At 41.6% G+C, this 12033-nt stretch overlaps 1 protein-coding gene across 3 annotated transcripts in view; it reads right to left on the reverse strand.

The window, feature by feature from the left end:
- The window catches only part of KLHDC1 (kelch domain containing 1), a 60977-nt gene extending 55079 nt beyond the window's left edge, over positions 1–5898 (reverse strand). For all 3 annotated transcript variants that reach the window (XM_075531038.1, XM_075531037.1, XM_075531039.1), the window contains exon 1: positions 5764–5898. In XM_075531038.1, the coding sequence (XP_075387153.1) occupies positions 5764–5859 (96 nt within the window). In that variant the 5' untranslated portion in view covers positions 5860–5898. The remainder of the gene's footprint in view (positions 1–5763) is intronic.
- Positions 5899–12033: the final 6135 nt, after the last annotated feature.

The raw sequence follows: 12033 nt of genomic DNA on the forward strand, positions 1-12033 counted from the left end.
TATATTTTAATTCATTTTTTCTATACTTTAAAAAATCCCCTCATATTATACTTAACCATAAAAAATACATTGTTTATAGGTTTCGCTGGTGGTCTGGGGACTGGCCTGCCCCTGAGCCTGCTAACACTGGGCGTCACCCAGCACCATGTCCTAGGCGCGCTCTGCAGCAGCGGAGCAAGGGCGGGCGTCCTAGTGGTGGGGGTACACTTGCTGCTTCCTCCTGAGTGTGACTTGGAGACGCTCTGGCTGTCTACCTACTGCTCTGACCCCAAGGATCCGCCCCCTTCTCTCACGTTCAGAGAAACAATTGTCACGGACGTGTCTGTATTTTGCAGCTGCCCTTTTGTAAGAAGCACTTTTCCCAAATAAAAGAATGAACAAAAAAAATACATTGTTTAATGGTATTTTTAAAATATTATATGGCATCTATATGAAAAAAAAAGAAAATGTTTTGAAACCGACTGTGGTAGCAGGTGTACAATACTGTTTTATGTGATTGATGGAATGTTATGATATATGTAAGAGCTCCTAATAAAATATTTTTTTAAAAAGGGATTCCAAGTAAGGAAAAACTATTATATTTAAAACAGAACATTGAAGATTATGAAATAAGAAAGAAAACTAAAATAGTAATAGCAACAAAAAATCCAAACTCATTGCCATCAAGTCAATTCTGACTCGTATCAACCCTATAGGCAGAGTAGAATTCTTTTAAAAAAATCATTAAGGGCTCATACAACTCTTATCACAATCCATACATACATCGTGTGAAGCACCTTTGTACATTCATTGCCATCATCATTTGCAAAACATTTGCTTTCCACTATACAGGAGTTCTTTAGGTGAGGAATATCACTACCTGGGGCATGAGGTTCAGAATGTAGACATTTGAAATCACTGTCTTCCACATGATATAGTTGGTCTGTAAATGTAGGACTATTCAAGCCAAACTCTTATGTGAAGGCAAGCTCCTGGGTGCCAGTTATCCTTGAAAACGAACTAACCCTGGCAGCTCACACTCACCAAGAACCACCACAAGAACAAGACCTGGCAAGCCTCTTCCATACACATGTATGCTAGTTGCCCCTGAGATGACGCAGAAACGCCGTGTGACAGAGCAGAGGGCTAAAATCTGTGTGGGAGCAGATGCGCCAGGTCTTTCTTTGTTGTGCAGGCAAGTGCTGTGCGAGCTCAAACCACCAGTCTACTGGCTGGAGGACAACACTTAACCATTGCACAAATAGCCAGAAAGCTCTATGGAGCAGGTCTACTCTGTTACCTCTGGGTCAGATTTGACTCCAGGTTTTTGCACTGTTTCTGATTATCCTAAAAATAATACAGAGGCTTTTGTATATGTTACATTTCCCTCAAAATTTTTCTCCATTTGTCCATTAGTAGTGTATGAATTTATTTCCCCCTGCTTTGCCCAACCCTAGTTCTTTGTAATCTATAAATTTCAGAAGAAAAATCATACCGTTTTAAACTGAGTTTATTTGATTCACATTATATATATCCACTGGTCTTTTTCCATGGGAATACAGGCAATCCCTGACTTAAGACAGAATCCTGTTATAACTCTATTTACAACTATTTGTTTGTTTGTTTTGGGTGGGGGTATATCTTATCATTAACAATATATACTACATATAGTGTTGCAGAACGTAATTTGTTGATGTTATTCTCAGACATTCACTTACAGATGCTCAATGTTATTTATAAAGATACTACTAATAAAAGGCATTGTAATAATGAAAACTTTAAAATGAAGTATTTTACCTACATCAGAACTAACTTCTACAAGAGTCCTCTAAATGGAACCTGATTATAAATTGGGGATTATCTATTATTAACCTTACTTTTTCTTTTTTTTTAAACTGGGGGCTCATACAACTCTTATCACAGTCTTATACATCCATTGTGCAAAGCATATTTGTACATTTGTTGCCCTCATCATTCTCAAAACATTTTTCTACTCGAGCCCTTGGTATTAGCTCATTTTTTCCCCTCCCTCATGAACCCTTGATAATTTTTAAATTGTCTTATCTTACAGTGTCTGATGTCGATGTCTCCTTTCACTTTTGTTGTCTACCCCCCAGGGAGGATGCTATACGAAGATCCTTTTAATCGATTCCCCCTTTCTACTCCACCTTCCCTCCACCCTTCCAGTATGGCCACTCTCACCACTGGTCCTGAAGGGATCATCTGTCCTGGATTCCCTGTGTTTCCAGTTACTATCTGTACCCATGTACATCCTCTGGTCTAGCCAGATTTGTACCAACTTTACTTCTTATAGGACTTTGTTAATTATAAAGGAGGCTTCGCAGGGCTCTGAGGTAAACAATAGGCTGTTAACTGCAAGATCTCTCATTCAAACTCCCCAGTCAGCAGACAGAAGAAAGATAATGGTATCTGCTCCCATATTTTCTAAATAGATTTAGTCTCAGAAACCCTAAGAAGCAATTCTACTATGTCCTATAGTGTCACTGATTCAGCACCACCTTGATGGCAGTGGGTTGGCGTTATCTATCATATATGAAGGGCCTTCAGAAAGTCCATGGAAATACCATTATCTTTTCACTCTAATTTTCCACAACTTTCTCAAGTGCCCTTGTATGTTACAAAGACTCACCCACTTTGTCTTTTTACTGTTTTTAAAAAAATCACAATTAAAATATTTTTTCTAAGTTTGATCATCCAACCTTTTCCACTATAATTTTTCCCAACTTGGTTTTTCTTTCCCCAAGGGTTTATAGTTGCTTATATTTTCTTCTGGTTGGATTACTTACTTTTCCTACACTTCAAGTCCATGGTCTGATATCATTTACCACCAATCTATGTTGGGCTCAGTGTCCTTAAGGCTTTACTGTTCCATTGAGCTATTTTTACTTGCATTAGGACCACTGATTTAATTAGTATGGTATAGTGATGTTTTATTATCTGACAGTATGAGTCTCTCAAGTTTATCCTTCTCAATCCTTTTCTAGGTTGATCTTCTTCCTCTTAAGTCCACATCCATGAGACATATGTACTTAGGTATGTTCACACAGCAATCTTCTATGAAATGCAGGGCAAAGTATATTAATATCAAGTCTATTACAGAGATCAAACTCTCACATAATTAAAGTCATAAGAAAAAAGCATCCCAGGGAGGGCCGGGGAGGGAGGTAAAATGAGGCGCCAATACCAAGAGCTTAAGTAGAAAGAAAATGTTTTGAAAATGATTTCAACAAATGTGCTTGACACAATGGATGTATGTATGGATTGTGATAAGAGCTGTATGAGCCCCCAATAAAATGATTTTTTAAAAAGAAAGAAAAAAACATCCTAAGACACAATCTTTCCTCTCAAATTTATGAAAACTCACAACTTTTAATATTCCAAGTAGCACCACTATATTTTCTATGACTTTCAGTAATGTGAAAAGTATATGTAAGAATCAAGATCAATAAAAGAAAGAATTCTGGTACCAAGTAAAATCCGCCCCCCCCCTTTTTATCTATTTTTTTTACCACTGTTGGCTTACCTCTGGAGATGGAGCTGTTTTCAAATATAAAGACTTATACACTATAATGACAATAAAGCAGTAAGTAATTTAGACAGATATCAGTAAATCATTTGAGTTTTAGGTCAATTTTAACACTTTTTTGCGTGTGTTTAGGAGAAGGAAAACTGCATGAAACCTACATTCTGGGATCAGCTATCATTCTTAACTATTGGAATATCTCCAGATTCCAGAGCCTTTAGTTGTCTTCTGTTCTGAAAACTTATTGGAAAAAAAATCTTTGTTTTTTCTTGAGATCTGCCATGTCTTCTTTTTTGTTTCCTACTCTCCCCTTCCTTCCAATGATGCCTTAGGTATTGTTTAGCTGCTGACGGTTCCTGGGGTTTAAAAGGTAGCTGATTGAGGCTCTGGGGCCCAACTCGTGCATGGTGCAAGCGATTAGCGTGCTTGTCTGCTAACTGAAAGCCTAAAGTTCTGAGTTCACCAGAGGGCTTCAGAAGAAATGTCTGATGATCTTATTCCCAAACAGTACCCACTAACAAGCCAATGGAGCACAGCTCTTCAAGGCTTAGACATACCTGGGTTGCATGAGTCAGAATCAGCTCCAACGCAACTGAGTAGACTGAGGATCTGAAACTGTGTTGAAGTTGCCTGCCTGGTTCTCATAGCACTCGTTCAATTGAAAGTGGTGGGAAAACAAATATTTCTATTCAATGACTGCTACACAAAGTACTTCAGTCTTAATCAGTTCTATCATTTTCAAGATCAAAATGAGTTGCACAAAACTCAGCCTTCTACTTACAGGCCCCAATATCTCCTGCCAGATATATTCCGGATTACTCTTATTACGTGATTTTGTTTTCTTCACTTCACTTTAACAATACAGAAGAAACAATCAATGCAACGGGTGAAGCCTGGCATTTTCTATCTTTGTGGCAGAGCTCAAAAACAATCAAAATATGTCTGCATACATCCATGAAGACATAGTGAAGTGTACATTAAGAACACTGAGAAAGTAGGAACAAAAAGAAAGTAGAATCATTCATATTTTAGCGTAAGAAAGAAATAAGCACATGAGAAACCTGTATCTTCAGCCCTTGAGGTCAAATGGCCACTAGAGTTATTTACTGAGTGACTGACTCCGTGTTGTTATTTACAAAACTGGGTAGAGATTATTGTACGGGCTACTTATGATTAGGGGTCTGAGCGCTCCCAGCATATCGGAAGTCTAGCAGGCACTCAGGGGTTAGGTCTAATTTTCCCGCACTATGATACACCAACGGGAGCTCAGGCTGTTCTGTGGTTACCCGTTGGGCTATGATCCTCAGGTTAGCAATTCAGAACTACTAACCTGTCTGCAGGAGAAAGACCAGGCTTTCCACTCCTTTGAAAGAATTTCAGCCCCACAGGGGCAGTTTTACTCTGCCTTATAGGGCCACTATGACTGTGCAGTGAGTTTCACTGTTGTTGTTGGTTGACTATACACACACACACACACACACACATTATACCAAATGTATTATTGTATATACTAAACATATAAAATATGTTTATGTGGTTGATATATATACATCACCAAACTAAAAGCAAGCCAACAGACAACAACAACAAATCCAACTTGGAGCTGAGAATTATGTAACATAAGCAGTATGTACTTTATTTCTGTGACTTAAATGTTACCCTCTCTTTGGAACCTCCAGACAGCTTCCCTTCCCCTGATCTGTGAAGGGTTGACGTGTTTTTCTGAAGCACTTTCCAACTTTAGAATCTCATGATTATAAAAGCAAGACACACATACCCATTCAAACCCCTACTGTAATTAGAAAACTTGGCATCGTAGTCTGTGTCATAAAATCGCTACTATGTGTCTATACACTGGTTTGGGGACTAAAGGGGAAAAAATCTTATTACCCATTAATAAAGGAGCGCCATAAGAATTGCTTAATTTAGGTGCCTTAGTGATGTCAGTCTTTTATTTCGAGTAGCGTCGCGGGAAACAATAACCGAATTCATCAAGCAGGGCGCACTCGGTGTGCGTGAGCCTGCGTCGGTAACTGAACGGTGGACATGAAATCGCGCGGGGCGACTGTGTGGGACACGCGACAGCTGCAGCGGCGGCGCGGGGACGGGCCTGGCCACCGGGCGGGCGGTTCGCGATCGGAAGCCACGGCGAGACCGCGTCCGGCCGAGCGCGGCTGCGAGGGCGAACCGGCCCGGCCCGCCGGGAACGCGCGTCGCGCCCGCGCGCCTCTGCCCCTTACCACATAGCCCCCCCACACGTAGAGGAAGTTTCCGTCCACCAGCGCGCAGTGGCCGCTGCGCTCCTCGGCCACGCAGAACAGCTGGGCGTCCGCCATCCGCGCCGTCGCCGAGCCCCGACTGCCCGAGCGCCGCGGCCGCCCCGCCCGACGCCACGCACGAACGGAACGCGTCGAGGGTCCAGATTGGTGGGCCGCGGAAGCGGTGCGCCTGCGCCAGCCCGCAGCCTGCTCCGGAGCCGGAGCCTAGGTGGGCGAAGCCAGTGGTGCTTGGGTCTCCGTGAGGAAGGTGCCCTTGCTCCTCGTTGCTTTCTTACGGATCCTGGTTTCAGCAACCCAACCCAATTCAGAGTTTTGTTCATAGGCCAAATGGGCCTATGGCCCTTGGTGATGCTGCAAATGAGTGTTAATGGTGGCTTAGTGGGTTACCTGCTGGTGAGCATCTCAAACTAACCAGCCTCTGCCCCGGAAAGAGAAGGCGTTCTGTGGTAAAGGTGGACAGCCTTAATTGAGAAATGGTTAATTTTTTAAACTGATGCTGAGAAAGTGGCCTGCACGCCAAATGTAGCCCATTGCCTTTCTTGAAAGTACAATATTTCCATGATACGATTGCTGAGGACAAACAGGTGCATAAGCAAATGTGGCGAAGAAAGCTGATGGTGCCCAGCTATCAAAAGAGATAGCGTCTATGGATTGTGGTAAGAGTTGTATGAGTCCCTAATAAAATGTAAAAGAAGAAAAGAGAAAAAAATGAATAGGGCAAAGACTGTACAGATGTGCTTTATACAATTGATGTATGTATATATATGAACTGTGAAAAGAATTGTATGAGCCCCAATAAATTGTTAAAATTAAAAAAAAAAAAGAGATAGCGTCTGGGAAAGACTAGAAGCCAAACAAGCAGCCATCTAGCCCAGAAGCAACAAAGCCCACATGGAAGAAGCACACCAGCCTGTGCGATCATGAAGTGCCGAAGGGATCAGTTATCAGGCATCGAGAAACAAAAAATCATATCACTGTGTGCTCACCTCTCTGATGCGACTGCTGAAGACAAATGGGTGCATAAACAAATGTGGTGAAGAAAGCTGATGGTGCCCAGCTATCAAAAGATATAGTGTCTGGGGTTTTAAAGGCTGTAAGGTAAAAAAGCGGCCATCTAGCTCAGAAGCAACAAAGCCCACATGGAAGAAGAACACCAGCTTGTGTGAAAATGAGGTGTCGAAGGGATCAGGTATAAGGCATCATCAGAAAAAAAAATCTTACCATAGTGAATGAAGGGGGAAGTGCAGAATTGAGACCCAAAGCCCATTTGTTGGCCACTGGAGATCCTCCTTGCAGAGAGGTCTAGGGGAGGAGATGAGTCAGTCAGGGTGCGATGTAGCACTGATGAAGAATACAGCTTTCCTCCAGATCCTAAATGCTTCCTCCACCCCCCACCCACCCAACTATCACGATCCGAATTCTACCTTGCAAGTCTGGATAGAGCAGAGGATGTACACTGGTGCAGATATGAGCTGGAGACACAGGGAATCCAGGGCAGATGATACCTCCAGGACCAGGGATGTGAGGGGCGATACTGGGAGGGTAGAGGGTAGGGGTGAGTGGTTTGGAAAGAGGGAACCGATTATAAGGAGCTACATGTGACCTTTCTGGGGGACGGGCAACAGAAAAGTGGGTGAAGGGAGACGTGGGACAGGGCAAGATATGACAAAATAATAATTTATAACTTATCAAGGGCTCATGAGGGAGGGGGGAGCGGGGAGGGAGGGGGAAAAAGAGGATCTGATGCAAAGGGCTTAAGTGGAGAGCAAATGCTTTGAGAATGATTGGGGCAGGGAATGTATGGATGTGCTTTATACAATTGATGTATGTATATGTATGGATTGTGATAAGAGTTGTATGAGTCCCTAATAAAATGTAAAAAAAAGAAAAGAGGAGAAAAAAAAGAAAATGATTAGGGCAAAGAACGTAGAGATGTGTTTTATACAATTGATGTATGTATATGTATGGACTGTGATAAGAGTTGTATGAGCCCCTAATAAATTGTTTTAAAAAAAAGAGTTGTATGAGTCCCTAATAAAATGTTTTTAAAAAGTACAATATTCACATTTTTAAATTCTTTTTTTTTCATTTAAAAAATTTTTTTTCATTTTAAATTCTTAAAGCAAAATAGGAATGATATTTTTGCAACATGATAATTATAGGAATTCAAAATTCATATCGATAACCAGCCAGTGTAATTTATTAAGTAAGAATGTTGTCAGTGGCCACTTTTTTTGTTTGTTTGTTTTTAAACATTTTATTAGGGGCTCATACAACTCTTATCACAATCCATACATATACATACATCAATTGTATAAAGCACATCCATACATTCCCTGCCCCAATCATTTTCAAAGCATTTGCTCTCCACTTAAGCCCTTTGCATCAGGTCCTCTTTTTTATTTTCCCCTCCCTTCCTGCTCCCCCCTCCCTCATGTGCCCTTGGTAATTTATACATAGTTATTTTGTCATATCTTGCCCTACCCGGAGTCTCCCTTCTCCCCTTCTCTGCCATCCATCTCCCAGGGAGGAGGTCACATGTAGATCCTTGTAATCAGTTCCCCCCTTTCCAACCCACTCACCCTCCACTCTCCCAGCATCGCCCCTCACACCCTTGGTCCTGAAGGTATCATCCACCCTGGATTCCCTGTGCCTCCAGCTCCCATATGCACCAGTGTACAACCTCTGCCCTCTGCCCTATCCAGTCCTGCAAGGTAGAATTCAGATCATGGTAGTTGGGGGGAGGAAGCATCCAGGATCTGGGGGAAAGCTGTGCTCTTCATCGGTACTACCTCGCACCCTGACTGACCCATCTCCTCTCCTAAACCCCTCTATGAGGGGATCTCCAGTGGCCGACACTTGAGCCTTGGGTCTCCACTCTGCACTTTCCCCTTCCTTCAATATGGTATATATACATACACACACACATATATATACATATATATTTTTTGCATGATGCCTTATACCTGGTCCCTTTGGCACCTTGTGATCGCACTGGCTGGTGTGCTTCTTCCATGTGGGCTTTTTTGCTTCTGAGCTAGATGGCCCCTTGTTCACCTTCAAGCCTTTAAGACCCCAGACACTATCTCTTTTGATAGCTGGGCACCATCAGCTTTCTTCGCCACATTTGCTTATGCACCCATTTGTCTTCAGCGATCATATCATGGAGGTGTGCTGCCAATGATATGGTTTTTTGTTCTTTGATGCCTGATAACTGATCCCTTCGGGACCACTCGATCACACAGGCTGGTGTGTTCTTCCATGTGGGCTTTGTTGCTTCTGAGCTAGATGGCCGCTTGTTTCTCTTCAAGCCTTTAAGACCCCAGTCACTATCTCTTTTGATAGCCGGGCACCATCAGCTTTCTTCACCACATTTACTTGTTCACCCACTTTGGCTTCAGCAGTTGTGTCAGAAGAGCGAGCATCATAGAGTTCCAATTTAATAAAAGAAAGTATTCATGCATTGAGGGAGTGTTTGAGTAGAGGCAATGGCCACTTTTACATTACAACAGGAAGGGTCTAGTAGCAGCTGAGAGACCATCTAACTCACACTGCAGAAAATATTTACTATTTGTCACTAGACTGAAAACATTTACCAACCATTGTTCCAAAATAATGTTACTGAAGTCAAAACCCAGCCCACGTGGAAAGATAACGTTTTTTGGAGGTTGTGGCTGCTAATTACTCATTTACTTAGTATGTATCAATTGAGCACCTGCTCTCTGTATATAGTTAATACTAAGGTTAGTACTAAATAGCTTAAAAAGAAAAACAACAAAAGACCTTTGCCCGGTTCCTTGAATCATATAGACTTTCTATGTAGTAAATACTAAATGTCTGTTGATTATATGACTAAATAAAGTGAATTAACAAAAACAAAAACCCTTTTCATTGTGAATTAGGTAAGGTTTTACAGAGAGAATTATCAGTTCACGTTCAATGATTCACTGAATTTTGTTTCAACTCATCCATTATAATCCTCTAAATGCACCATTGATTATTCCACTTCCCCCCTGTGTTTCCTAGTTCCACTTCACCTCCTTCATCCTTTGAACTTTGCCCTTAGGTAAATTTTGCCTCCTTGGTCTTAAGTGGTTGGTTATTCTACCACAGGAATGATCATACTTCCAGGCCTAAAGGGTGACTCAGAGCCATAGTCTCGAACTAATACTCAAAAAAACCCTACACTGCCGCACACTCTCTTTCGACTCCCAGTGACCCTATAGTACAGATATATTTCATGACTTTGAATTTTATTTCACATTTTCTTTCACTCTATTTAGCACCATCTAATGTGATTCTTTTCAGAGAAGTTGTTAGTTTTAGTTGGGTACAATCTAGATCTTTTGGTCTCAGGATTGGAGACTAATGTTTGTTTGGTTTGTAGTTCATTGGACTAATTGTTTTCATGGATCTTTCATCAATCTCATTTCCTTTGAGCAGGGAGAGACCAATAGTTGCATCTTAGATGGTTGTTTACAAGCTTTTAAGAGCTCAGTCACTATTCAGCAAGGGAGAATGTCTTTGTGAACTATGCTATGCCAATGAACCTTGGTGTCCCATGAGACTGTGGCCCTGATCCTCCAGGTCCAGCAACTTATTCCCTTAAACTGTTTTTCATAACTTTGTCCACCACATTCATGCATATAATAGCACCTTTATAAATTCCCTCTTTTAAATATAGATAATCACAAATATACTCTCCTACTCTTCCTCCCACACTTTCCAGCCTCCATGTCTGTCCAAGCATCTACTTGTAGATCACTATTATTACAGAATTGTGTACACAATAGAATTTGCCTTTGTTGCTTTAATTCTTTTTTAAAAAACGTTTTATTAGGGGCTCATACAACTCTTATAACAATCCATACATATATCGATTGTGTAAAGCACATCTGTACATTCTTTGCCCTCACCATTTTCAAAGCATTTGCTCTCCACTTAAGCCCTTGGCATCAGGTCCTCTTTTTCCCCCCTCCCTCCCTGATCCCTACTCCCTCATGAGCCCTTGATAATTTATAAATTACTATTTTGTCATATCCTTCCCTGTCCGACATCTACCTTCACCCCCTTTTCTGTTGTCTGTCCCCCAGGGAGGAGGTCACATGTGGATCCTTGTAATCAGTTCCCTCTTTCCAACCTACTCTCCCTCTACTCTCCCAGTATCGCTACTCACAGATGAAAAATATAACCTTCCCCTAGTCCCTAGATATTTCAATTTGTATTTGGCTATTGTGAAGGGTACCACCTTTTTGATCTCCTCTTCTGTGGTCTTATCCGATGTGTATAACAGTCTGATAGACTTCTGTTTGTTGATCTTGTATCCTGCCACTCTGCCAAACTCCTCTATTGCTTCCAGCACTCCCCTTGTGGAGCTTTTGGGATTTTCCATATATAAAATCATATCATCTGCAAATAACGATAGTTTCACCCCTTCCTTCCCCAGACGAATACCTTTGATGTCCCTTCTTTGCCTTATGCTGTTAGCTAAAACCTCCAGCACAATATTAAATACGAGTCGGGACAAGGGGCATCCTTGTCTGGTTCCCTTTTTCAGTGGGATTGTGTTAGTCTTTTCTCCATTGACTATGACTTTGGCTGTTGGTTTTTCATATATAGCTTGTATTGTCTTGAGGAACTTTCCTTCCATTCCTATCTTCTCAAGTGTCTTAAACAGGAATTGGTGTTGGATGTTGTCGAATGCTTTTTCTGCAACTATCGATATCATGTGGTTCTTATAGTTTTTCATGTCAATATGACGAATAATACTAATGGTCTTTCTGCTATAGTTTATTGTGCCAGCCTGGCCGATAAACACAAGTAGGATTAACGGAAGGGCAGAGGGATAAATGGCTCGGTGAGCCTCGCCTTGCTTGTTCTGTGCCTCAGTTGAAAGGGGTACACTACCTGTGGGATGCCTAGCCTGTCGACTGTGTCGCTGTAAGTTGAGGTCCCTTTAAGCCCACACGATTGGAATGTTCATCTCTGGAGCTGGGGACTGACAGTTGATGACAGTTGGGGACCTGCCTTGCTGTTTGCTGCCTGGGTATATATAGCCCAGCTCTCTCTACAGAAGGGTACTGGCATCTGGCAGCTCTCAAAACTTGAAGGACTGCTAGTGTCTCACTGCTTTATAATTTAACTGTTAATTTCTTGTATTATCTATCTGTATATTATTTAACGGTTTATTTCTTGAATTATATATCTATCTTTATAAATATATTTATATAT

Source organism: Tenrec ecaudatus, chromosome 14 (genome assembly GCF_050624435.1).
Source record: "Tenrec ecaudatus isolate mTenEca1 chromosome 14, mTenEca1.hap1, whole genome shotgun sequence".
NCBI classification, from domain to species: Eukaryota; Metazoa; Chordata; class Mammalia; order Afrosoricida; family Tenrecidae; genus Tenrec; species Tenrec ecaudatus.